Source organism: Sciurus vulgaris, assembly GCF_902686455.1.
Source record: "Sciurus vulgaris genome assembly, chromosome: 17".
Taxonomy (NCBI): Eukaryota; Metazoa; Chordata; class Mammalia; order Rodentia; family Sciuridae; genus Sciurus; species Sciurus vulgaris.
This window is the reverse complement of record NC_136478.1, coordinates 62880323-62906117: the sequence shown is the minus strand read 5'-3', so window position 1 is coordinate 62906117 and position 25795 is coordinate 62880323. Positions and strand designations below refer to the sequence as shown.

At 39.8% G+C, this 25795-nt stretch overlaps 1 protein-coding gene across 3 annotated transcripts; it reads right to left on the bottom strand.

Annotated features, from left to right (window-relative positions):
• Window positions 1-726: 726 nt before the first annotated feature.
• LOC306648787 (zinc finger protein 432-like) lies at window positions 727-15527 on the bottom strand. Of its 3 annotated transcripts, none has more exons than XM_079119118.1 (6): window positions 15427-15527; window positions 14292-14474; window positions 11457-11680; window positions 9128-9254; window positions 8779-8868; window positions 727-6191 (listed from the first exon to the last, which is right to left on the bottom strand). In XM_079119118.1, exons 3-6 carry the CDS (start codon window positions 11508-11510, stop codon window positions 4498-4500), a joined length of 1965 nt encoding a protein of 654 aa, XP_078975244.1. In that variant the 5' UTR covers window positions 11511-11680; window positions 14292-14474; window positions 15427-15527; the 3' UTR covers window positions 727-4497. The 3 variants fall into 3 exon arrangements, with proteins under 3 accessions (XP_078975244.1, XP_078975246.1, XP_078975245.1); XM_079119120.1 differs by having other exon boundaries at window positions 727-1039; XM_079119119.1 differs by lacking the exon at window positions 11457-11680.
• Between the last annotated feature and the right edge of the window lie 10268 nt (window positions 15528-25795).

The following is a 25795-nucleotide window of genomic DNA, read 5'->3' as shown; positions in this document are numbered from 1 at the left end:
CTTCTATTTTTTATTTTATCACTGATTTCTACTTTCATTCCATTATGATCTGATAGAATGCAGGGTAGTAGTTCTATTTTTTTTCTATTTGCTGAGAGTTGCCTTGTGGCATAACATATGGGCTCTTTTAAAGTAGGATCCATGTGCTGCTGAAAAGAGTGTATTCACTTGATGATGGATGTAATACTGTATAAATGTCTATTAAGTCTATATCATTAATTGTATTATTTAATTCTGTAGTTCTTTGTTTAGTTTTCATTTGGAAGATTTATACAGTGATGAGAGAGGTGTGTTAAAGTCACCAGTAATATTGTGTTGTGGCCTATTTGATTCTGAAAACTGAGAAGGGTTTGTTTAAGGTACATAGATGCTCCATTTTGGGGGGCATTTGTATTTGATTGTTTTGTTTTCTTGGTGTATGATTCCCATAAGCAGTATGTCTTTCTTCATCCCTTCTGATCAACTTTGAAGTCCACTTTCTCTGACATGAGGATGGAAACTCCTGCTTGTTTACACAGTCCGTGTGAGTTATACGTTTGTTCCCAACCTTCACCTTCAGTCTTTTCCTAGGAGGTGAGTCTCTTGAAGACATATATTTTTGGTTTGTTTATCCAATCTATCTTTGTCTTTTGATTGATAAGTTTGGGCCATTAACATTTAGGGTTATTGTTGAGAAATGATTTGTATTCCCAGTCATTATGGTTTTTTGTTTTTTTTTTTTTTGGGGGGGGGGGTTGTTTTGGTTTTTAACTTGACTTAATTTCTCCCTTGATCTTTCCTTGAGTGTCGTTCCTCCCCTTGCTGGTTTTCATTGTTTTGTTTTGTTTTTTTTCATTTCCTCCTCATGGAATATTTTGCTGAGAATGTTCTGTAGTGCAGACTTCCTAGTTGTGAATTCTTCTAACTTTTATCATGGAAGGTCTTTATTTCATGTTCAAATGTGAAGCTTAATTTTTCTGGATATAAACTTCTCAGTTGGCATCCATTTTCTTTCACAGCTTGATATATTGTCACTCCAGGACCTCCTGGCACTGAGGATCTGGGTTGAGAAATCAATTGAGATCTGAATTAGTTTCCCCGTATATGTAATTTGATTTTTTTTCCTTTGCAGCCTTTAAAATTCTATCTTTATTCTGTATGTCAATTATTATTATAATGTGCTTAGGGTGAGTCAGCTGTACATAACGTACACTTGGGGTCCTGTAAGCCTCTTGTATTTGATTTTCTATTTCATTCTTTCAATTTGTGAAGTTTCCTGATAGGTCATTGAAAAGATTGTGCATTCCTTTGGTTTATATCTCCACACCTTTGTCCCAATAAATCTTAAATTTGGTCTTTTCATGTTATCCCATATTTCTTGGAAGTTCTCCTCATGGTTTCTTACCATCTTTGTGCAGTCAACTTTATTTTCAAGAGTATACATTTTGTCTTCATTGTCTGAGATTCTGCCTTCAGAGTGGTCTATTCTGTTGGTGATTCTTTCCATTGAATTTTTAATTTGGTTTATTGTGTCCTTCATTTTGAGGATTTCTGCTTGATTCCTTTTTATAATCTCTGCCTCTTTATTGAAGTGATCTTTCACTTCCTGTATTTTCTTTCCAATACCATCTTTTTTCTGAAGATTAATCTATGTATTCTCTAAACTCCTCTGACATTTCTTCTACTGTGTTGTCTATGGATTCTATTGTTGGAATATCTTGGTTTGTTTGATGCACTTTGTTCCCTTGTTTTTTCATGTTGTGTATCTTCTCATCTAGTAGTATAGAGCTGAGGCAGTACAGATTCTACCCTATAGTCTTATAGTGTTACCTGAAGCCTTCCAATGCCTCACCTTTCAGGGGGAGACCAATATTTACAGCACCCAATGGAAACAATATACCACCTTAAACCAAATTACTCCTATTAAGGCCTTTATGGTTTTGTCACAATAAACAGAAATGAAGTGTTCAATTATTGTCTACAATATAAATAGTAAGATTGCTAAAAGGGTTTACCATTTCAAATGATGGGCAAGGGAACAGAAGTAGTATAAGATGTGATGTTTATGAGGAAGAAGGAGCGAAGATAGAGGTAAAAATTTATAGTAAGAGTGAGGGAGGAATTAATAGAGATTGGTTGTTAGTATGAGAGAAGTGGGAAAGAATTGAGGGAGACAGATGAGAGAAAAAAAGTACATTTTTTTAAAAAGTAAAAATATAAGAATAAACAACAAAACTATCAGAGTATTCAGACATCTCATTCCTCAATAAATTTGATGCATGAAAAATATTTGGATTCAAAGATGGTAGAGGTGTGAGAGCAGTGAAAAAAGAACAACAAAAAAAAGGAAAATCTCAATGGAAGATTGAATGATTGCTTCTGCTGGCTTTCAAAGGTTTTCTCAGCTTCCATTCTCCACTGATAGGTGGGGTCATCTGACATTTGATGTTAGCTCCAGTTCAGTGGGTGCCGGACTAGTTGCATGGGTGAGCCAATAGCAAGATGCCCTCATACCGTTACAATCTTCCCACCTGCTGTAGCCAGCCCCTTCCATCCCTGCACACTTCAGGGCTCACTGAACTGGAGAGCACCAAGTTTCTTCAACCTGTGCTCCCCCAGGAAACTGTCCCTACTCTCTACCTTTCCACAGGTTTGCCAGACCTGGACTGGCCCATGCAAAACCAGCATCAATCTCATGGACCTGGGCTTTAGCTTCCCCAGGCCCTGTCTGGCTGTAGTTCCAAGATCTAAATGTCCCTTCAACTTGCAGAGACCACCAGGAATACACTCATACAAAGGAACAACCCTGCAAAGAGGCAGCCAGATGGAAGCCACTACCACACCAAGCAGAAAGACCTCAGGTGCAACCAGACCTGCAGGTACCCCAATGTATCTCCAGGTCCTGGTCTGGGTCCCTAGGCCAAGGTGGCCATGGCCTGCGATGGCAGTGACTATGGGAGCAAGCCTGCAGGCCCTGGCTGTTGTCCCAAAGTGGCAGCAGCCATGTGTAACCAAATCTACAGATATTGTGATGATGGGCTTCCAGGCAAAAGGCGGCAACAGTTGATCTGCTGGTGGTCTGCAGGCTAGCAGCAGGCAGTAGGCAATGGGCAGGCAAATGGGCAATTGGTGGTTGATAGGCAGTGGTCAGTGAGCAATCTGCACTCACAAGGCAAGTAATATGCTGGTAGAGGGCAGGTGATCCAGGTGATTGTGGCTGATAAATGGGGTAAACAGAAGGGGATTGGTGGGCAATGCTAATTAATGTGATTAAAACACTTCACTTTAAAATTATGGATAATTGAGAACATTATTCAGGTTACCCTGTCCCAAAATGGACATCAAGTATGATGACTTTAGACTTCTGATAGCCTTCCAATATATATAATTTTCATGAAACTTCTTTACTTCATCAATTTTGACATTTTCCTAAAGCCATTCCACATTTCAGGGCATGGTGGCACATGCCTGTAATCCCAGTGACTCTGGAGGCTAAGGCAAGAGGATTGCAAGTTTGAGGTCAGTCTCAGCAACTCAGTGAGACCTTGTCTCAAAAAAAAAAAAAAAAAAAAATTAAAAAGGGCTGGGGATATAGCTTAGTGGTAAAGTGCCCCTGAGTTAAATCCCCAGAATCCACCCTCGAAAAAGTCATTCCACATTTACTGTGTCCTTAAGTTTTATTTCTGTGTGCACTAATAACAGATAAAGCAGCAGAACATATCACTGAGATCCTGCCATTTGAAAAAATTTTTTTTGTCCAGAGTAAAATACCTCACAATTAAGGTTTTACTGCTAGGTAATGGCTTTCTTATGATCATTATGTTGCTACTATGTCTGAGCTCACTGATGTATCTATTTTGATAATTAATGAGTTAGAGTTTTTATTTTATCCTAGAAGGTCTTTCTAGTCTCCCCATTTATCTCATAGACTTCTCAAGACTTTTCTGCCCTAAATGTATCAGTGTTTTTCTATTTTTTTCACATGTAAAGTGAGGTAATTACTGAAGGCACTAATACTTTCTCTGTATTCATTAAATTTTCACACCTATGCAAATTCCACAATGTCTCAAGGATCAAAATCTATGAACAGACTGCTCTATGCTAAATATTCATATGTGGTAGAAGCAGTGATATTTGATGAGTTCAAAGTACTAACACGGTTTGCCCCTGCATGAATTTGAATGTAATGAGAGTCTGTGCAAAGAATTATTACTGTCATATTTTTGATGAAGCCTGAGAGGAGAGCATGGTCCCCCAATCAGTGAATCAGTCTCTTCTCCCTTGCATGTGTTCTTTGATGAACACTGGGTACAACATGGAATTTAAGGACTAAATTCATGTTGAAGGTTTTCCCACAGTTAATATGGTTCATCTCCCATGTAAGTTCCTTAGTAGATGAGATGGAAGGTGTGTAAAAATTTTCCACTCACTATACACAAAGAAGTCTTTTCTATGTGAAATCTTGGATGTTGCACAATGAGTTTTCTACCTGAAGGCATTACCATGTGCATTACATCGTTAGGGTTTATTTCCATTATGTATTCGCTGATGAACAATGAGATTTCTCTTTGAGGAGAAGCCTTTCCCACATTCACTGCATACAAAGGGTTTTTCTCCAGTATGAGTTCGCTGATGAACTACTAGGCGACTTTTCACAGTGAAGCCTTTACCACATTCATTACATGCATATGGTTTTTCTCCAGTATGAACCTGCTTGTGTAAACTGAGCTCAGTTTCCATGGAAAAGCCTTTTCCACATTCATTACATATGTAGGATTTCTCTGCTATATGAATTTGTTGATGTACAACAAGATAGCGTTTCATGGTGAAGCCTTTTCCACATTCACTGCACATAAAAGGTTTCTCACCAGTATGAGTTCGCTGATGTACCACAAGGTTACTCTTAAAGGCAAAACCTTTTCCACATTCATTGCATATGTAGGGTTTCTCCCCAGTATGAGTTCGCTGATGTAACATCAGTCCACTATTCACAATGAACCCCTTCCCACATTCACTGCATTTGTAAGGTTTCTCTCCAGTATGAGTTCGCTGATGTACAATCAGTCGACTTTTCAAGGGGAAGCCTTTCCCACACTCACTACAGATATAGGGCTTCTCTCCAGTATGAGTTCGCTGATGTATGATGAGCATACTCTTCACAGTGAAGCCTTTTCCACAATCATTACATAGATAGGACTTCTCTACTGTATGATTTCTCTGATGTACAATGAGATTACTCTTCCTGGGAAATCCTTTTCCACATTCATTACATACATAGGGTTTTTCTCCAGTATGAGTTCGCTGATGTTCAATCAGACGACTCTTCATAGTGAAGCCTTTCCCACATTCATTGCATATATACGGTTTCTCTCCTGTATGATTTCGTTGATGTATGATGACATAGTGCTTTGTGGTAAAACCTTTCCCACATTCACTACATATATAGGGCTTTTCTCCTGTATGAGTTCGCTGATGTATAATGAGCATGCTCTTCACAGTGAAGCCTTTTCCACACTCACTACACACATAGGACTTCTCTCCTGTATGGTTACGCTGATGTACAATGAGATTACGCTTGCCTGGGAAGCCTTTTCCACATTCATTGCACACATAGGGTTTCTCTCCAGTATGAGTTCGCTGATGTTCAATCAATCGGCTCTTCATAGTAAAGACTTTTCCACACTCACTGCATATAAAGGATTTCTCTCTTTTATGAATTCTCTGATGCTCATTCAGCCTGGACTTTCTAGAGAATACTTTGGCACACATATTGCACCCATAAGGTTTCTCTCCTGTATGCACTCTCTCATGATCAGTGAGCTGAGACTTCTTGAAAAAGGCTTTCCCACATTCACTGCACACATGGGTTTTATCTATTTCATGAACTCTCTGATGCTTAATGACTTGGGACTTACCACTAATAGGTTTTCCACTTACAGGAAACTTAACTGCAGAATGGAATTCCTCATACTTCTCTTCCACAAATGATTTCACATTTTCCTTTAATTTAGTAGAGTTCTTAATGTCATAGTTTTTGTTTTGGTTGAGTAAACTTAAATTTGACTTCAAAGTCCTTATATATAACTCAACCCTATTATGATTCTCTTTGAAAGGAAAATTACTTTTGGTTTGAAGTTCATGATAGTTTTCTACACTCTTCAGCATTCTTTGATTTTCTGAGTGACTCTGAAGATGATCAACTCTGTCATTTTCTAGAAAACAAGAGAACAATGAATCTTTTCATAACTTGTGTGGAATAAAACGTAAAAGAGCACTTGCCCATGAGTGAGACCCTTGGTTCAATACCCAGCACTGCAAGTTTAAAAAAAAAAAGAAAGAAAAGAAAAAAAAAACTTTTTAGTGAAAATACTATAACAAGACCAAAAAAACTCCATGTATAATTGTTCCTTATTTCTATAACTTATTAGTAAAATCACAATATAAACCAAAAATTTAAAACCATATGTACATTTCAGTAGTTGACAATCTATATAATTTTGGCTGCTTTCAATATAGGATCTTGTGAAACACATATACGCAGTAAAATATAAGGAAGTCATCGTTGTGAGCAAATGAGAGGGTTTGGAGGAACACTGTTTCACAGAAGTTGGAGAGATTATCAGACCATAAAAATGGAAAAGACACTGATCCAAAATGATGATGACTGCTTATTCATTCCATAACTATTAAATGGCTCCCATGTACAGAATGCTCTACTGGTTGAACACAGTGGCACACCCTGTAATCTTACCTACTTGGAATGCTGAAACAAGAGAATTTCAAATTCAAGGTCAGTCTGAGAAACTTAGCAAGATGCTTTCCCAAATTAAAAAATAGAAAGGACTGGATTTGATTCCCAGCACTACAAAGAAAAAAAATAAAATAAAATGTACTTCAGTGGTAGAGTGCCATTGGGTTTGATCCCTAGAAAGTCCAAAACAAAGCACTCTACTAATGTTTAAGATATAGAAAATATGCCATATTCCCACTGATCTCAGATTCCAGTTGGGGAAATGAATAAATGAGGAAATGAAGAAAGAAGGACATTGGAGATAGTTAAAATGTGGTTTGAAGGAGCAGTCGATGGAAATGGGGCAAAATCAGAATTATCTGTATAAAGAAAAGATAAAGCTAAATGATGAATTCAAGGAGAGAGTAGTAAATGAGGAAACAGGATTATTTTGCTATGGGGTTTGAACCAATGGAGATGTGAAAGTGTCTCATAGTGAGATGGGGAACACTACCATGAGAGAACATGCAGAATAACATGTGCATTGTCTAGCATAAACTTTGAAATGGTTTTTATTTTTACTTTTAGCCATAATAAGAGAAATGCATCTTAGGATTATTTAAATTTAGATAATATTAACCCTAAATTGGCTAAATTCAAGAGTAGAAAGGACTTTATAACACACAAGATGCCACCAGCATGAACAGGATGGTGAGATGGGCTTTTTAAGAAATACCTTTAGGGGCTGGGGAGATAGCTCAGTCAGTAGAGTGCTTGCCTTATAAGCATAAGGCCCTGGGTTCAATCCCCAGCATGAACGAAAGAGGAAAGAAAGAAGAGAAAGAAAGAAAAGAAGAGAAAGAAAGAAATTTTATTTATTTTATTTATTTATTTTTATGTGGTGCTGAGGACTAAACACAGTGCTTTACACATGCTAGGTTTAAGACCTAACCCCCCATAAGCAGCTGCAAAAGCCCTCTCCCCGCCCCCCCGAACCACACCTCGGCAATATGGCGCATAACCTGCTTCTCTTCCAGAGTGTCAGTTTCCCACCAACACGGCCCTGCACCAAATCACTCTCCACTACCCTGCCTCAATCCCCTAGCAACAAAGCTTGCCCAATCACCTACTGCCCCATCCCATACCCTGGCCTATGAGACTTCTCTCCACTCTATAAAAGTGTGCACATTCTCTGAAAAAAGCAGAACTCCGGTGGATGGACAGTTGGTGTCGCCTCCTTCTTTCACTAGGCAAGCACTCTACCACAGAACTATAACCCAATCCTGGTGAGATGGGTTTTTTGTGGAGGGAAGGTGATTCCTATTTCTCACTCAGAAGCTAGAAACACAGGCCAGCTGCTATGGAGAAAAGCAAAACATGCAGAACTAAAGTGTATATTAGGCACTATTAAGGGAGATACCGATTTGGGAGTCTCATTCAGAGAACAGAGAAAGCTTAATCATGGGACAAAGACCAAATTTAAGGATTATAAAAACAAATAAAATGGAAAAACCACTGAAGAACCTCAGAATGGGGGAAAAGCAGCTAAGGAATCACTTAAATTTACAATAAGATCAAGTTACAGAGAGGACATAATATACATGGTGGGTTTGGATGTTTGGAAGAGAAATTGGTACTTCCCAATGGAGCAGGAAAGCACAAGTCAGACAGATGATAAGTTCACAGATCTCTACATGGAGCATGGTCTGGAAGGTGGAACTTCATAGGAAGGTGGAACTTCATAGGAAGGTGGAAAGAACAGACAGAGACACTGTGACTGGTATAAAAAAAGTGAAGAGAAAAAAATAATTTAAAATGTCAGGTTGAAAGAATCCAAGGAAGAACAAAATTAGGCAAAACAAACAAAAAGCAAGATGAAATAGGCAGGAATCAGATCTCCAAAGACAACAAAAGGATATATTTCCCTCTCAAGACCGAAAAGAAACATTCTGAAATGGGGAAAGAGATCCAAGGAAGCTGTGTTTCTGTATACTCAGACACCCAGGTGGCTTTTTCTGACTGCCCAGAATATGATTCGGTGGTTAAACATCTTTCTGGTTCTCACTCACCTGGAGAGATCCAACTGTGCATTTCTTCATCTGTCCAAGGTTCTTCCCCTCGTTCCAACTTGGAGAGGGCTGACTTGCTGACTGGACACCCTGTTTGTGTGAAATGAGAAAAGACTTGACATAGCTATTGGGCTGAGATGTGTCAATATGGGAGAGGTTATGCTTAAGACAGCTTTTCCATCTACAAAGCAGAGGCTTTTCTCTTAGGAGACAACACATTACACCCTCTTGTCTGGAACCAAGAATCTACTACAAGAAAGCATGACAAAGGCTCTGGTTCATTAAGCAGCTATTAAAGGGAAGGCTACAGGCTGGCACCCCCTGAGCTGCACAGGGCAGCTGTCCTCACCCACTGACACCAGGTTGCTATAGTTCTCCAACATCACATGTCGGTACAGGTCCTTCTGAGCAGGGCCTAGGAGCTGCCACTCCTCCAGGGTGAAAGGCACAGTCACATCCTCCAGTGTCAGCAACTCCTGAAATAATAGAATCCTGGTTAAATTTGAGTGTTATTATTTTACAGATTCATAAAGAATGTAAAGGAAGTTGTGCTGCTCATAATAAGATAGAGTGAATATATAAGCCTACTGTATTTTTAATACATAGTACAGAATCACTCTCCAGATATACTACAATTGTGCAGTGAGCTATTCACCCAACAAAGTGTAAGATTTAAAACATGCAGCCATTAACTTCGCTCATTAAAAACGAATTTTATGTATAATTTTTCATTTCAGCATCTATTGACAATCAAAATATTAAATACTACTGTGGATGTGGTTCAGTGGGTACAGTGCTTGCCAGACCTGCACCAGACCCTGGGTTCAATCCCCAACAGCACCAAAAAAAAAAAAAAAAAAAAAAAAAAGAAGGAAAAAAATTAAAGGCTGGTGACATCCAGACAAATACAACACATTGCTCTATCTACTGTGAGTCTTCCTGGCTAACCCCAGAGTATAATATGTAAGAGACTCTAGATGCCAGAACTTCAGGACACTATATAAGTGTTTAATTACAGAAAGCAACAAAAAAAAGTAGAAATATACATATAGCATAAGAACTATTGTAGGGCTGCAGCTATAGCTCAGTTGGTAGAGTGCTTGCCTTGCATGCATAAGGCCCTGGGTTCAATCCCCAGCACTACACACACAAGCAAAAAAGGAACTGTCATAGACTAATCAAATTTGAAAAAATTATTCTTGAAACTATATGTATTAAATACATGTATACAGAAGAATACACACAACTATATATCCAGATATCTGTTTGTTTACAGAAAGGTTAAATTAGACGAACTGAAGAGATAGTGAACTAGAATATGTATTTTAAAAAATAAATAGTCAGCAGGGTGCAGTGGCACTTGTGTATAATCTCAGGAACTTGGAGGCTGAGGCAAAAGGATCTCAAGTTCAAGGCCAGTCTCAGGAACTTAGTAAGGTCCTTAAACAACTTAGCAAGAACCCATCTCAAAATAAAAAATTGTTAAAAGGGCTAGATGTGGTTCACTAGTTAAGTGCCCCTAAGTTCCATCCCTGGTATCAAAAAATAAATAAATAAATCACCAAAATGAAGCAGAAAACCAAGCATGGTGGCGTGCACCTGTAGTCTCAGTTACTTAGGAAACCAGGGTAGGAGGATTGTATGAGCCCACAAGTTTAAGGCCAGCCTTGGCAACACAGCAAGACCCGTATCAAAAAAAGAAAAAAGAAAAAGACAAGATAAAAAACCCCAGATGCAAATTAGTGCAGCCACTCTGGAAAGCAGTGTGGAGATTCCTTAGAAAACTTGGAATGGACCCACCATTTGATCCAGCTATCCCACTCCTCAGTTTATACCCAAAGGACTTAAAATCAGCATACTACAGTGATACAGCCACATCAATGTTCATAGATAGCTGCTCAATTCACAATAGACAGACTGTGGAACCAACCTAGATGTCCTTCAATTGATGAATGGATAAAGAAACTGTGGTGTGTATATATATATATATATATATACACACACACACACACACACACAATGGAATATTACTCAGCTATAAAGAAAAATAAAATTATGGCATTTGCAGGCAAATGGATGAAATTGGAAAATATCTTGCTAAGTGAGATAAGCCAATCTCAAAAAACCAAAGGACGAATGATCTTGCTGATAAGCAGATGATGACACATAATGGGGGGTGGGAGGGGGGCAAGAATGGAGGAAGGAAGGACTGTATAGAGGGAAAAGAGAGGTGGGAGGGGTGGGGTAAGGAAAAAATAATAGAATGAATCAAACATCATTACCCTATGTAAATGTATGATTCCGCAAATGGTATGCTGTTACTCCAGGTACAAACAGAAACAACATGTATCCCATTTGTTTACAATAAAAATAAATTAAAAAAAATAAACCCAGCGGCAATAGCAGAGACACAAAGAGAGACAAAATACAAAGGCAAATTTGATAAATATGGAGAACAGTGATAAATAAACCTACACACAATTCATACTGAAATAGAGAAGAAATATATAAAGATCTGAAGAGTAAGTAATTTTCAGAACTGATAAAACATGCCACAACCAGAATTAGTTCCATTAATCAGCAAAGCCAAGCAGGAAATCTGCATTAAGATGCATCAAAGGGAAACTACACAACACTGATGCAAAAGTAAAATTGTGAAAACACTGGAAAAACATTACCACAAAGAAAAGATAACAAGTACTGTCAGGTGACTTCTCCACAAACAGTATCATCCAGAGAAGTGCAGAGCAGCATCTTCATGTGGCAAAGCAGCCTAACTCTGACTGCCACTGGAGAATGAAGTGGGACCTGCTTGTACACTGAGCAGCCACTCTTCTGTCTCAACATGGCTTGCAATCATACAGCAGTGTGGGAAATTGAGATGGGGAAGCCTAGGGGAAAACTGAGAAGACATTTTATTCCCATGTTACTGCAGAGATAATTACATAGAAAAAAACGCAGACTAGGTAAAGGCTTCAAAAATATTTTTAAAGAGATGAAATCTTGCAGTGTTGTCCAAGCTTGCCTCGGCCTCCTAAGCAGCTGCGACTACAAGCCACTGTTCCTGGTTTAAGGCTATAATATTTTTCCCCCAGTATCAGGGACTGAACCCAGAGGCACTCTACCACTGGACTACATCCCCAGCCCTTTTTACTATTTATTTTTTTTTATTTTGAGACCGAGTCTTGCTAAGTTGCTCATCATCCTGCCTCAGCTTCCCAAGCCACTGGAATTACCATGTGGTACTGCACCCAGGAAGGCTGCAAGTTCTATTTTTTTTTTTTTTTTAATGTTGTAGATGGACACAGAATTTTTATTTTATTTGTTTTTTTATGTGGTACTGAGGATTAAACCCAGTGCCGCCTCATGCTAGGCAAGTGCTCTACCACTGAGTGACAAGCAAGTTCTTAAAGCTACTGTTAACAGTCTGAATTATTTCATATGAAACAAATCCATTTAGAAAATACACAAGGCAAAAGCCTCTAAAGGAAAAAATAAGCAACAACATTTTTGAGAGGAAAAATAAAAACCTTTGCATTGAAAAAGGCAATAAATAATGCTGAAAGCTGAGGGGTAAGAAAAATATTTTCAATAAAAAAAGATCAATAAATGGTGGATATAAACAAACTATATTAAGCTAAGTAACAACATTTTTAATATAAAAATAAGGACAAGCATTTCACAAAATAAATAAGTCTAACTAACCAAAAACTATACAAAAGATTTCAACTCTACATGTAACAAGGAAAATGTAAAATAAGGAAAAAACATTAGGCCACTAAGAAGACTGAAAATTATGCTTTTTTTTTTTAAGTGGTTGCTCTGCCACTAAACCACATCACCAGCCCTTTTTATTTTATTTTGAGATAAGGTCTCATCTAAGTTTCCCAGTCTGGCCTCGAATTTGTGATCCTTGTGCACCACCATAATCCACAAGCTATGAAACTTGGTAACATCATTAAGTGTTAAGAAGGTCTTAAGGCGTAATGACACCACATATCACTTATCATATAGTAGGCACTCATCTAAATGCTTTATACATATTGACTCACTTTTTTATAGTCTATAATCAAATATAGTTTTACGTAGTGAACATTCTTCAATTGCAGCTGTTACTCCTTTACATCTTTAAACTGTACCACTTAGGCCAATGGGTTATATTCTTTTAAGTAGGATTCAATTGGTGCAAAAAATGTTTAAAAAATAATACGTGGGCTGGGGATATAGCTTAGTTGGTGGAGTGCTTGCCTCACAAGCACAAGGCCCTGGGTTCAATCCCCAGCATCACACAAAAAAATTAAATTAAAAAAAAAAAATACATGTGCTTATGTACAGACATGTACATATACTTGTAAACATACATACATATGTAGACAAAACACATGTTTGGTGACAGTTGAGTAACTACCAAACATTTGCAAAACTAGTATGAGGGAATTTTGATACAGTTAGGAAATTTTCCTTTTTATTTAGATGGAGGTGGTCTCAGTATGTGGCCCAGGCTGATCGTGAACTCCTGGGCTCAATCGATTCTCCAGTCTCAATCTTTTGAGTTACTGGGAATTTATCCCCTTGTCCATCTGAAGAGAGAATTTACTTTTTGTTAATATAAATGTCAGTGTTGAAATTTTTCTTTCTTTTTTCTTTTTTTTTTTTTTTGCAGTACTGGGGATCAAACTCAGGGTCTTGTGCTTGCAAGTCAAGCACTCTACCAGCTGAGCTACATCCCCAGCCCTGAAATTTTTTTTCTTTAAAATGTATGTTATATAATTACAAAAAAAAGCAATAAAAAGTAAAAAATTTGAAAGTAGAGGATTCTGTATGTTGAAATGACAAATACTGAAGAATCCAAGAACTCAAGCATTTATCCAATAGTATTTCTTAAAACTTCCTGATGCTAAATCTGTACTTAAATGCCAGTTAATCCACCTGTTCAGGATAGGTGGAAGCCTTCCATTTCCTAGGCCTATATTTTATTCCTAGATAAGCTCAGGCACAAAGCTGAGTCCTCTAAGTGACCTGACTCTGATGCCCTGATAAACTGTGCCCCAAGTTTGGTCTATTCCCACAAGTGTCTCTGAGGAACCTACAATAAACAGCAATAGGAAACATACCCCTGTGTTTATAAGAACACTGTTCGTGTCCACTCATCACCTCTAGAAAGAATATCAAATTTTTCCTAAGACCTGCATGCCATGAAATAGTGAGACATTCCCACAGGAACCTGCCTACTTACTCCTCACAATCACTGTTTCTTGTAATCTAGTGTGATTCTCCTGAGATGCTGGCTGCCAGAGCTATGAGGAACAAGCTGACATTTATGCTACCCAGAAGACCCTTTTGATTCACATATGATGTTCCCTCAGTCACTCAGTGGGAATCATAAGAACTCATGGAGTTAAGAGTCAAAATTAATTTCTCTCTAGACACTTTGTGATAAAAAAAAATTTACAGGCATTTGCAGATCTATTAGCAAATATAAGGCAATTTAAATAAAACAAGACAAAAGTCACCTGAACATTGATCATTTTCTTCTGTCTAGTTAAGTGGCTAACTGAGATACTCTGTCTCTTCTGTATCTGCCCTAATATTCTAGTAAGAAATCCCAGTCATCAGTGAAGGGTGTCTCCAGAAATGATATTTAGGTCCTGGAACCAACTCTTCATTCACTTCCTGCCCTTGCCAGGACCTGTGGACTGAAGAGCAAAACAACTTTTAAGAGTGCATTCTCTTCCTATGCACTCAGCTTAATACATGGCCCCAAATATTTAAGCCTCTTTATTTGGTTCCCCAGATTTCAAACTTCAGCCATCCAAAATATATGCCTTTGGTTGTGTGGGAGCAAAGTCTTCCCCTTGAACTGGAGGAGGAATATGAATTTGAAAGGAAGGTGACAAAGGAGCATCTGCCCAGCACAGGTCTCAGGGGCAAGTAATTCTCAAATCAGTTTCAGAGATGAGTCCAGGCAGACTATGTTGCCTACATAACCTCTTTAAAAATGTGCCCTGTTTGTGCATAGACTTCAACATGAAAAACGATGAACACCGAAAACAAAAAACAAACAAACAAACAAAAAAAAAACAGAAAGAGCATGAGCCATAAATATAAAGCTAAAAAACAATTCATAAAAATATTGAACCTATAATTCCATTTATACTCATTCAGAATCTGCCAGGAAATATTCAGTAAACTTGCCAGGGGAAAGATTAAAAGCAAACAGAAAACACTAATCTTAGACGCCCGGACCATTCGCCACCCCCCGCATCTGCACTCCCGGGCTCAGCACGGCGGGGCTCCGTGCAAGGCTCAGGGCTGGAGAGGCGGCCGGCACCGGCAACCGCACCGCGGCGGGCGGCCACCCACCCGCGCAGGCCGAGCCCCCGCAGCCCTGCCCCTGGGCCCCCGGCGGCCTGCGGCTCCGACTTCCAATCACTGGCGTCCGGAGGCCGCCCCACCCCGCCCCGAGCCGCCGCGAGCCGCCCGGAGGAAGACGCCCGCCGGGCCCGCCCCCCGGCCGCCGCCCCGCCGCCCGCCGCTGAGGCGCGACGGCCTGCAGGGGCGCAGGGAACGCTCCCTCCCCGCGCTCTTGGGGACCCCAACCGACCCGGGCCCCCCGATCCCGCGGCGGCCAAGAAAGGCAGAACTTACTTTCCCGAACTTCCTGCGCTTCGGTTCCCCCTCCAAACAAACGGGGCCCGCGGTCAGTGGCGTTTCTATGGCGAAGCGACCGCTGACCGCGGCTTCCGGCTCTGCCTTGTGACGTCATGACTAGCGCCGCCGCAGCGCACTGGTCCCGCCATCTTTGGGCACCTGCCGTACAGGCAGGGAGGCGGCCACCCAGGCTCCTGGGACCCGCGAGCGCCGCCGCTCGGTCCCGTGGCCGAGCACCACGCCCCGGCCGGGAATGGAGAGGTCGTCCACTGCTCGCGCTCACACACGGCAGACATGGCCGCGGGCAAGCTCTTCTCCCGTGCGGCACGCGGCTCAAACCTGGAAGGCCAGAGCACGCGCCCGGGAAGGGCGTCGCTGCCGCCCTGGCAGGTGGTGGAATTTCAAACGGCCTTTGGGCGCCTCCTCGCTATTCCAGAAGCGAAACGTTTCAGACGCCGTGTGAAAACGTGCTGGACCGAAGAACCGGCGTGTGTGGGAGCCGCAGTGTGGGGCCCTGAGGTGGCGCCCAGGGAAGCGCGGCCGAGAAGGCGGCTGCTGCCGCAGGGGAGCGGCGCCCTGGGACGCCAGACCGAGTGAAAGGAAGCGTGACGGTCGTTACCGTGCCCGGGCCTCCCGCGAGGCTGCCTCCATTCAGACGGGGTGTCTCACCGTCAAGCCAGAAAGATTTCAGACTGTTAGAGTAACAGGCAGGGTGCGTTTATGGAAGGGAAAGGACACACTCAAGGAAGAAAGCAGTCCTCTCAAAGGACAAGGACAGTGCCTTTCCTGCGCTCTGGTTTTATTTTGGGGGAGGGGCCCAGGTCCACCTTGGCTTTTGACTGACAGCAGGATGACATCAGATTTTCAAGTCCCCACTGCCATTCTAGGTCACTTTGGCCCGTGCCCTGGGTTCTAATTAGAACCTGTTTCAGATTTCATGTTTATGGGGAATGATCCTTTTCTTTCAGGATTCTGGGATCTGGTCTGTGTGTCACAAAATCTCTCCCCCCCTCCCCCTTTCAGGGTAACTTGTATCCTTAACATCATTCCCAGCCTGAGAATTTCTTCCTACAGATAACAGGTAGTTTGCTGAGAATGTACCATATCCTGTCCACTAAAGCCAGGCAGTTAAATTGCTTCTTGGGAAAGACAGCATGTGGGGGTCAGCACGGTGGGTCCAGATTATAGAATTATCCTCTTGAATTTGTGTTCCCATCATTCTGTCTCCATTATCGTGATCATCTTTCCAGTGTCATCCTTACCAGCAGACAAGCCAGGGCACCTGCTTAGATCCCAGCTGGCCAAGCTAGGCCCACCATAAGTGAAAAAAAAAGCAAAGGATGTAAAAAGGAAAAAGAAATTTGATGCAGTTTGATCAAACTGGGGAGAAACCCCTAGATTGTTTCTCCATAGGTCCTACAGAAGCAGTTTCATTTATAGAAAGAAAAGAAGGAGGAGAAAAAAGCAGCCAGGAGATACACCTACCTAGATTTAAGCCAGAGAACATGTCAGTTTCAGCTTCCTTGGCACTCCACAGTGTCACAGAGGAGTGAGGAACTGAAGCTCCAAACCTGTTCTGTCTGAACAGAAGAAAATTTAGACACAAAAGCCAAGCAAGAGAATTGTGAAAACAAGACTCAACAAGAGAGAGGACAAGGACAGTGCCTTTCCTGCTGGTTTTATTTTTGGGGGAGAGGCCCAGGTCCACCTTGGCTTTTGACTGACATGACAGCAGGATGACATCAGATTTTCAAGTCCCCACTGCCATTCTAGGTCACTTTGGCCCGTGCCCATAATGACAAAGCAAAATAATGACAAAGGAAACAATGCTATTTCCAAATTTATTAATGTTGACCAGGAGAACTGGGGTCCACTTTCTACAGTCTTCATCAATCAGATGTTCAACTTCTTCACATCAAGTTTTTGACCCTAGTTGGTCCTTCCTGGAACTGTCATGGTGACAATCCCATTGCTGGGGGCTTGTTGGGACTAATGACATGTTAACTAACTCAGGCTGACTCCTTACTCCCTGGGGAGTGAGCAAGATCAAGTCCTCAAAGGCGGTTTCAATAGTTAATGACGATGAATCTGAATCGGACCACCGTCAGGGATTGGTTAACAACAGTTCTGGGAACCATGATCAGCTAGTACTTGCCATATAGTCCAATGGGACTCTCAGTGTTCGTGAACCCCCCTGCCTTGCTGACCTTTAAGCTGATTGGTTCCCGCCTAGCCCCCACCCTACATAAAAGCTATGTGATTTCCTCAATAAACAAGTTCCTGCTGTGACTGGTCTCCCTGATGCGTCTGATTGTCCTCTGCCTGGAGGGCTGGGAGCCGGAGGTCAGTTGGCCCCCCTACCTATTCCGGTCTGACCTTGTTGCGGAGTGTCCCCTTCCCTTGCTGCTGGTAGAGAAGAGCAAGGGGGCTTAAGACCCCAATAGGGGCTTCGTCTACAGGTCAATATGTTAATATGGGTGCTGGGTCAGTGACTAGGCAAACTTCATCTTAGTGTGCCTGAGCTACTAATTTCCCCTCTAGTATACATGGAGAAAAGTATGATCATAAATTTTAACCACACAATGATCGCAAGGGTTAGTCCCATCAATCTTTCCTTCTTATTTATTCACAGTGATTTATAATGAATAAATATAGGTTTGGCTACACTGTAAATAGCACCTTGTGAAACATGTAAAGATAGTAAAAACCAAAAACTTGTTAGACTTAAGGAGCAGAGTAGAAGAAAAACGGATCCAAAATTAAGACAGCTGCAATCAGTTCTACAAATTCTAATTAAATGCTAACTATGTGCTGGCCCTGATGTCAGTGCTGGAGAAGTATGTATTGTTTATTCTACTGAATTCACATTCCTGATAAGGAAAACAAAATGAACAAGCAAAGAAAATGAGGCAGCTGCAAATCATGAGAAGTGTTTTGAAAAACTAATGAGATGGAGAGGCCAAAAAAAAAAAAAAAAAATGAGGGTGTATTGTGGATTAAGACAAGGCTCAAGGATAAGTTAGAGATGAAAGGACAAAGTGAAGAACCAAGGTTTACTCCATCAAGAGATAAGTAGAAACTTCCTGAATGTGGGGAATAAGTGAACTTTTTGAAGCATAGAATCATTTGTATTTTTATTTGATATCAAAGTGCAAAGTAACCAACTGGAAACATACTGCTAAGGAAGTCTTGAATGGATATAGCAATATGAAAGATATCAAAATATAAATATTTTTAATTAAAATCTCTTATTTTTAGGCTGCATTTTGATTCATTGTACGCAATTGGGGTACAACTTTTCATTTCTATGGTTGTACACAATGTAGAGTCATACCATTCATGTAATCATACATATACATTGGGTAATACTGTTTCATTCTATCTTTCTGTGCCCCCACCCCATCCCAGCCCATTATCCTCTACATCATCCAAAGTTCCTTCATTCTCTTCCCACTGCCACCCTCCTTGTTATATATTGTCATGCATGTATCAAAGAAAATATTCAGCCTTTGGTTTGGGGGGCTTGGCCTATTTCACTTAGCATATTTTCCAACTTCATCCACTTACTAGCAAATGCTATTTAGTCTTTATGGCTGATTATTATTCCATTGTGTTTATATACCACAGTTTCTTTATCCATTCGTCAGTTGAAGGGCATCTCGGTTGGTTCCACAATCTAGCTATTGTGAATTCAGCTGCTATGAAAATTGATGTGGCTGTGTCATTATAGTATGCTCATTTTAAGTCCTTTGGGTATAAACTGAGGAGTGGGATAGCTAGGTCAAATCGGGGGTCCATTCCAAGTTTTCTGAGGAAGCTCTATACTGATAGCCAGAGTGGCTGCACCAATTTGCAACTCCACCAGCAATGTATGTGTGTGCCTTTTGCCACACATCCATGCCAACACTTATTGTTGCTTATGTTCTTGATAATAGCCATTCTAATTGGAGTTAGAGGAGATCTTAGTGTGGTTTTAATTTGTATTTGTCTAATTGCTAGCGGTGATGAGCACTTTTCATATATTTGTTGATCTTTTTTATATATTTGTATACCTTCTTCTGTGAAGTGTCTGCCCAGTTCCTTAGCCGATTTATTGATTGGGTTCTTTGCATTTTGGGTGTAAAGTTTTTTAACTTCTTTATAAACTGGAGATTAGTGCTGTGTCTCAAGTACTTGTGGAAAAGATTTTATCCCACTCTGTAGGCTCTCTTTTCATATTAATGATTATTACCTGTGCGGAGAAAAAAACTTTTTAGTTTGAATCTATTTCATTTATTGCTTCTTGCTTTTATTTCTTGCACTATGGGGATCTTGTTAAGGAAGTCTGGTCCTAAGCCAACGTGATGGAGATTTGGGTCTACTTTTTCTTCTATTTGCTGCAGGGTCTCAGGCCTAATTCCTAGATCCTTGATCAATTTTGAGTTGAGTTTTGTACAGGGTGAGAGATAGGGGTTTAATTTCATTTTACTGCATATGGATTTCCAGTTTTGCCAGCACCATTTGTTGAAGAAGCTATCTTTTCTCCATTGTATGTTCTTGGCTCCTTTGTCTAGTATGAGATAACTGTACTTATGTGGCTGTGTCTCTGGGTCTTCTATCCTGTACCATTGGTCTACCTGTCTATTTTGGTGCCAATACCTTGCCATTTCTGTTACTATTGCTCTATAGTAGAGTTTAAGTTCTGGTATTGTGATACCTCCTGCATCACTCTTCCTGCCCAGGTTTGCTTTGGCTATTCTGGGTCTTCTGTTCTTCCAGATGAATTTCATGATTGCTTTGTCTGTTTCTATGAGAAATGTCATAAGGATTTTAATTGGAATTGTGTTAAATCTGTATAGCAACTTTGGAAGTATGGTCATTTTGATAATATTAATTCTGCCTATCCAAGAATATAGGAGATGTTTCCATTTTCTAAGGTCTTCTTAGAAAATTTCTTTCTTTAATGTTGTGTAGTTTTCATTGCAGAGATCTTTCACCTCTTTGGTTAGATTGATTCCCAAGTGTTTTTTTTTTTTTTTTTTTTTTAAGCTATCATGAACAGAGTTGTTTTCCTCATTTCATCGCTTATGTATAAAAATGCTTTAGATTTATGCATGTCAATTTTATATCTTGCTATTTTGCTGAATTCATTTATGAGGTCTAGAAGTTTTCTGGTGGAGTTTTTTGGATCCTCTAAATACAGAATCATGTCATCAGCAAATAGTGACAGCTTGAGTTCCTCTTTTCCTATTCATATCCCTTTAATTTCTTTAGTCTGTCTAATTGCTCTGGCTAGTATTTCAAGGGCTATGTTGAATAGAAGTGATGAAAGAGGGCATCCCTGTCTTGTTCCCATTTTTAAAGGGAATGGTTTCAGTTTTTCTCCATTAAGAATGATGTTGGCTGTGGACTTAGCATAAGTAGCCTCTACGATGTTGATGTATGTTCCTACTATCCCTATTTTTCTAGTGTTTTGAGCATGAAGGGGTGCTGTATTTTGTCCAATGCTTTCTCTGCATCATTTGAAATAATCATGATCCTTATCCTTAAGTCTATTGATGTGATGAATTACATTTATTGATTTCCAGATGCTGAACCAACCTTGCATTCCAGGGATGAACCCCATTTGATCGTGGTGCACTATCTTCTTAATGTTTTTGGATACAGTTTGCCAGGATTTTGTTAAGGATTTTTGCATCTATATTTATCAAAGATATTGTTCTAAAATTTGCTTTCCTTGATGTGTCTTTCTTTGGTTTGGGTATGAGGGTGAGATTAGCTTCTTAGAATGAGTTTGGTAGGGTTCCCTCCTTTTCTATTTCCTGGAATACTTTGAGGAGTATTAGACTAATTTCTTCTTTGAAGGTCTTGTAGAACTCGGCTGAGAATCCGTCTGGTCCTGGACTTTTCTTGGTTGGTAGGCTTTCAATGGCTTCTTCTATTTCATTGCTTGATATTGATCTGTTTAAATTGTGTATGTCCCCCTGGTTCAATTTGGGAGGATCATATGGCTCTAGAAATTTGTTGATGTCTTCAGCATTTTCTATTTTGTTGGAGTATAGATCTTCAAAGTAGCTTCTCATTATGTTATGCATTTCAGTGGTGTCTGTTGTGATATTTCTTTTTTCATCATGAACTTTAATAATTTGAGTTTTTGCTCTCCTTCTCTTTAAAAGTGTAACTGAGGGTTTGTCTATTTTGTTTACTGTTTCCAAGAACTAATTTTTTGTTTTGTCAATTTTTTGAATTGTTTCTTTTGTTTGGATTTCATTGATTTCAGTTCTGATTTAAATTATTTCCTGTCTTCTACTACTTTGGTGTTGTTCTGTTCTTCTTTTTCTAGGGTGTTGAGATACAATGTTAGGTCATTTAGTTGTTGACTTTTCATTCTTTTCTTGAATGCACTCCATGCAATGAATTTTCCTCTTAGTACTGCTTTCATAGTGTCCCAGAGATTATGATATGTTGTATCGTCATTCTCATTTACCTCCAAGAATTTTTTTTATCTCCTCCCTGATGTTTTCTGTTATCCATGCTTCATTCAATAGCATATTGTTTAGTCTCCAGGTGTTGGAGTAATTTGTTTTTTATTTTGTCATTGATATCTAATTTCATTCCATTATGATCTGATAGAACACAAGGTAGTATCTCTATTTTTTTGCATTTCCTAAGGGTTGCTTTGTGGCATAACATATGGTCTGTTTTCAAGAAGATTCCATGTGCTGCTCAGAAGAAAGTTTATTCGCTCATTGATGGATGGAATATTCTATATAGGTCTGTTAAGTCTGAGTTATTGATTGTGTTACTGAGTTCTATGGTTTCTTTTTCTTTCTTTTTTTTTTTTTTTTTGGCAGTACTAGGGATCAAACTCAGGGCCCTGTGCTTGTGAGGCAAGCACTCTACCAGCTGAGCTATCTCTCCATCCCCTATGGTTTCTTCATTCAGTTTTTGTTTGGAAGATCTATCCAGTGGTGACAGCGGTGTGTTAAATTCACCCAGAATTATTTTGTTGTGGTCTGTTTGATTCCTGGAATTGAGAAGGATATGTTTGATGTACATGGATGCACTGTTGTTTGGGGAATAAATATTTACTATTGTTATGTCTTCCTGATTTATGGTTCCCTTAAGCAGTATGAAATGTTCTTCTTTATCTCTTCTGATTAACTTTGTCTTAAAGTCTACTTTATCTGAAATAAGGATGGAAATCCCTGCTTTTTTACTGAGACCATGTGCATGGTAGGATTTTTTCCATCCTTTCACCTTTAGTCTGTGGATGTCCTTATCTATGAGTTGAGTCTCTTGAGGGCAGAATTTTGTTGGGTCTTTCTTTTTAATCCAATCTGCCAGTCTATGTCTTTTGATTGATGAGTTTAGGCCATTAATGTTCAGGGTTATTATTGAAATGTGATTTGTATTCCCAGTCATTTGGGCTTATTTTTGGTTTTTAACTTGACTTGGTTTCTCCTTTGACTGGCTCTTCCTTTTGCTGACCTACATTGTTGTTTTTCATTTCCTCTTCATGGAATATTTTGCCTATAATATTCTGTAGTGCAGGTTATTTGTAAATTCTTTTAACTTTGGTTTATCATGGAAATATTTTGGATTTTATTTCATCTTCAAATTCGAAGGTTAGTTTTGCTGGGTATAGGATTCTTGGTTGGCAACCATGTTCTTTCAGAACTTGAAATATGTTGTTCCAGGCCTTTCTAACTTTTAGTGTCTGGGATGAGAAATCTGCTGATATGCATATTGGTTTCCCCCTATATGTAATCTGATGCTTTTCTCTTGCAGCCTTCAAAATCCTATCTTTACTTTGTATGTTAGGCATTTTCATTGTAATGTGCCTTGGTATGGATCTGTTGTGATTTTGTGCATTTGTGTTCTGTAAGCCTCTTGTATTTGATTTTCCATTTCATTCTTCAGGTTTGGAAATTCTTCTGATATTATTTCATTGAATGGGTTGTTCATTCCTTTGGTTTGTTTCTCTGTGCCTTCTTCAATTCCAGTAATTCTTAATTTGATATTTTCATGATGTCCCATAGTTCTTGGAGGCTCTATTCATCATTTCTTACCATCTTCTCTATTTGGGCAACTATATTTTCAAGATTAAATATTTTGTCTTCATTATCTGAGGTTCTGTCTTCCAAGTGGTCTAGTCTATTGGTGATGCTTTCCATTGAGTTTTTTAAATTTGGTTTATTGTTTTCTTCATTTCAAAGATTTCTGTTTTTTGTTTTTTTGTTTTTTTTTTTTGAATCTCTATCTCTTTGTTGAAATGATCTTTTGCTTCCTGCAGTTGTTCTTTCAACTGCTTATTGGAGTGATCATTCTTTGCCTGCATTTGCTCTCTTATCTCATCCTTTGCTTCATGAATCATCTTAATCATGTATATTCTGAACTCTCCTTTTCTGACATTTCTTCTAACATACTGTCACTGGATTCTATTAATATAGAATCTAGATTTGTTTGGATCATTTTCTTCCCTTGTTTTTTCATGTTGTTCATGTATCTTTCCCTCTAGCAGTGTAGATCTGGGGTATTGCAGTTTACCCCAGGCTTATAACAGGCTTATAACAGGCTTATAGTGACCCTATAGGTTTCTAAAACTTTTTCTTTAAGGCGGAGCCCAATATTAGCAGTGCCCAGTACAGACAATATGCAACCCTAAACCAAATAGCCCCTATGAAGACGTTAACAATATTGTCATAATAAACAGAGTGATTTCAATTATTATCTATGGTATAACAAATAGATTTGCAATAAGGTCTGCAGTTTCTAATGGAATACAAAGATGATGGGTAGGGGTGTAGGATGTAGCTGTTAATGGGATTAGAAAAGAGTATATAGAAGTTCTAGATCATAGAAAGAATGAAAGTGTAATCAAAAGAAGTTGGTTTTTAGCATGAGAAAAGGGAGAAAGAGATTCTGAGGAAACAGGCAAACAAAGGGAAAACAGAGATAAGTAAAGAAATAAAATTAAAATTAAAAATTTTCAAAAAGGAGAAAAAAAATAAATCTACACTGTAACAGTCATATAGTATTCAAACCTCCCAGTCTTCAGTAGCCTGATGTATGAGAGGTACCTGACAATGAGCTTCCAGTCCCCTGCAGGCATCTCAGGATAATATTTGCCCCACCTAAAGATGGGAGATACGCCTTCCAGGATAATCCAAGATGGCCACTCTGGCTTCCAAATGTGTTGGCAAATGGGGAGGTGCAGGTCAGGGTGTGGATGTGTAGGCTGGAGGCAGGGTGTGGTCGGATCCTGGAGGCAGGGCATAGTCAGTCAGCCTGGGGGTCCTGGCAGCTGGAAGCAGTCAGTCTGGGGGTCCCAGAGGCAGGGAGTGTTTGGTCCAGCTGAGGGGTCCTGGAGATGGGGCTTCGTCAGTCGGCCAGGGTCCTGCAGTCCTGGAATGGGCAACCACGTGTAACCAAACCTGCAGGTACTGTTGACAGTGGACTTCCAGGCAACCGCAGGTAGATGGCTCTCCACTTGTGGTCTGCGGTTGGTCTGCTGGCTCCTGTGGGACGATTGGCAGGTGAACCTCAGGTGGTGGGTGATAGGTAGGTGAAAGGCAGGTGATGGACAGGAAAGAGGCAGGTAAATGGCAGATGATAGGTGCCAATCAGTGAGCAATCTGCACTCAAAATGTAGTCGATATGCTGGCACTGCAGGTGATCGTAGAGGACAGATGTGGTAAACAGCAGGGGATTGATAAGTAGCAAAAACTGCCTCACCGAGAAACAGATATCCTCTGCTTGAAACCCAAGTTATGGAGCAACAAGGAATGCAGTCTCCCTCTAGTCCACCATCTTGGATCTCCAAAATATAAATATTTTATGATTAAAGAAACTAATGAAATCATGTTCAAAGAGTGCAGTCAGCCAGGCCTGCACAATGACACACACCTGTAGACCCAGGCACTCAGAGTCAGAGACAGGAGAATCACAAGTTTGAGACCAGCCTCGGTAACTTACTGAGATGTATCAAAATTATAAATTAAGTAAATAAAAAGGACTAGGGATGTGGCTCAGTGGGTAAAGCAACTCTGGGTTCAATCCCCAGTACCAGGAAAACAAACACACACACACACACACACACACACACACACACACACACAAATGTCTGGGGAGTTAGCTCCCCAGTGCTTGACGAACATTAATGAGGTCCTGGATTCAACCACCAGCACCACAGAAGGTAAAATGCAAAGATGGAAAGATTGCGGCAAAGAACCAATATTTTAGTCATGCAAATATTTCAACTTTTGGTTTGGAAAAGCCCACTAAGAGTAACCACATATTGACTATACTAGTCAGAAAAATAAGTGGATAACTTGTTTGAAAACGTGTAGTGAAGAGGCAAGTCAGAATGTCAAGTCTGCAGCAT

Bases quoted from the DNA above. Each gene is read 5' to 3' on its own strand.
- LOC306648787 (XM_079119118.1), bottom strand. From the start codon at position 11,510: ATGATACTGTTTGTGGAGAAGTCACCTGACAGTACTTGTTATCTTTTC. The intron at 9,255-11,456 runs GTAATGTTTTTC...CTATTATTTCAG, and splicing joins CTTGTTATCTTTTCTTTGTG to GAGTTGCTGACACTGGAGGA. The intron at 8,869-9,127 runs GTGAGGACAGCT...TCACACAAACAG, and splicing joins TAGCAACCTGGTGTCAGTGG to GGTGTCCAGTCAGCAAGTCA.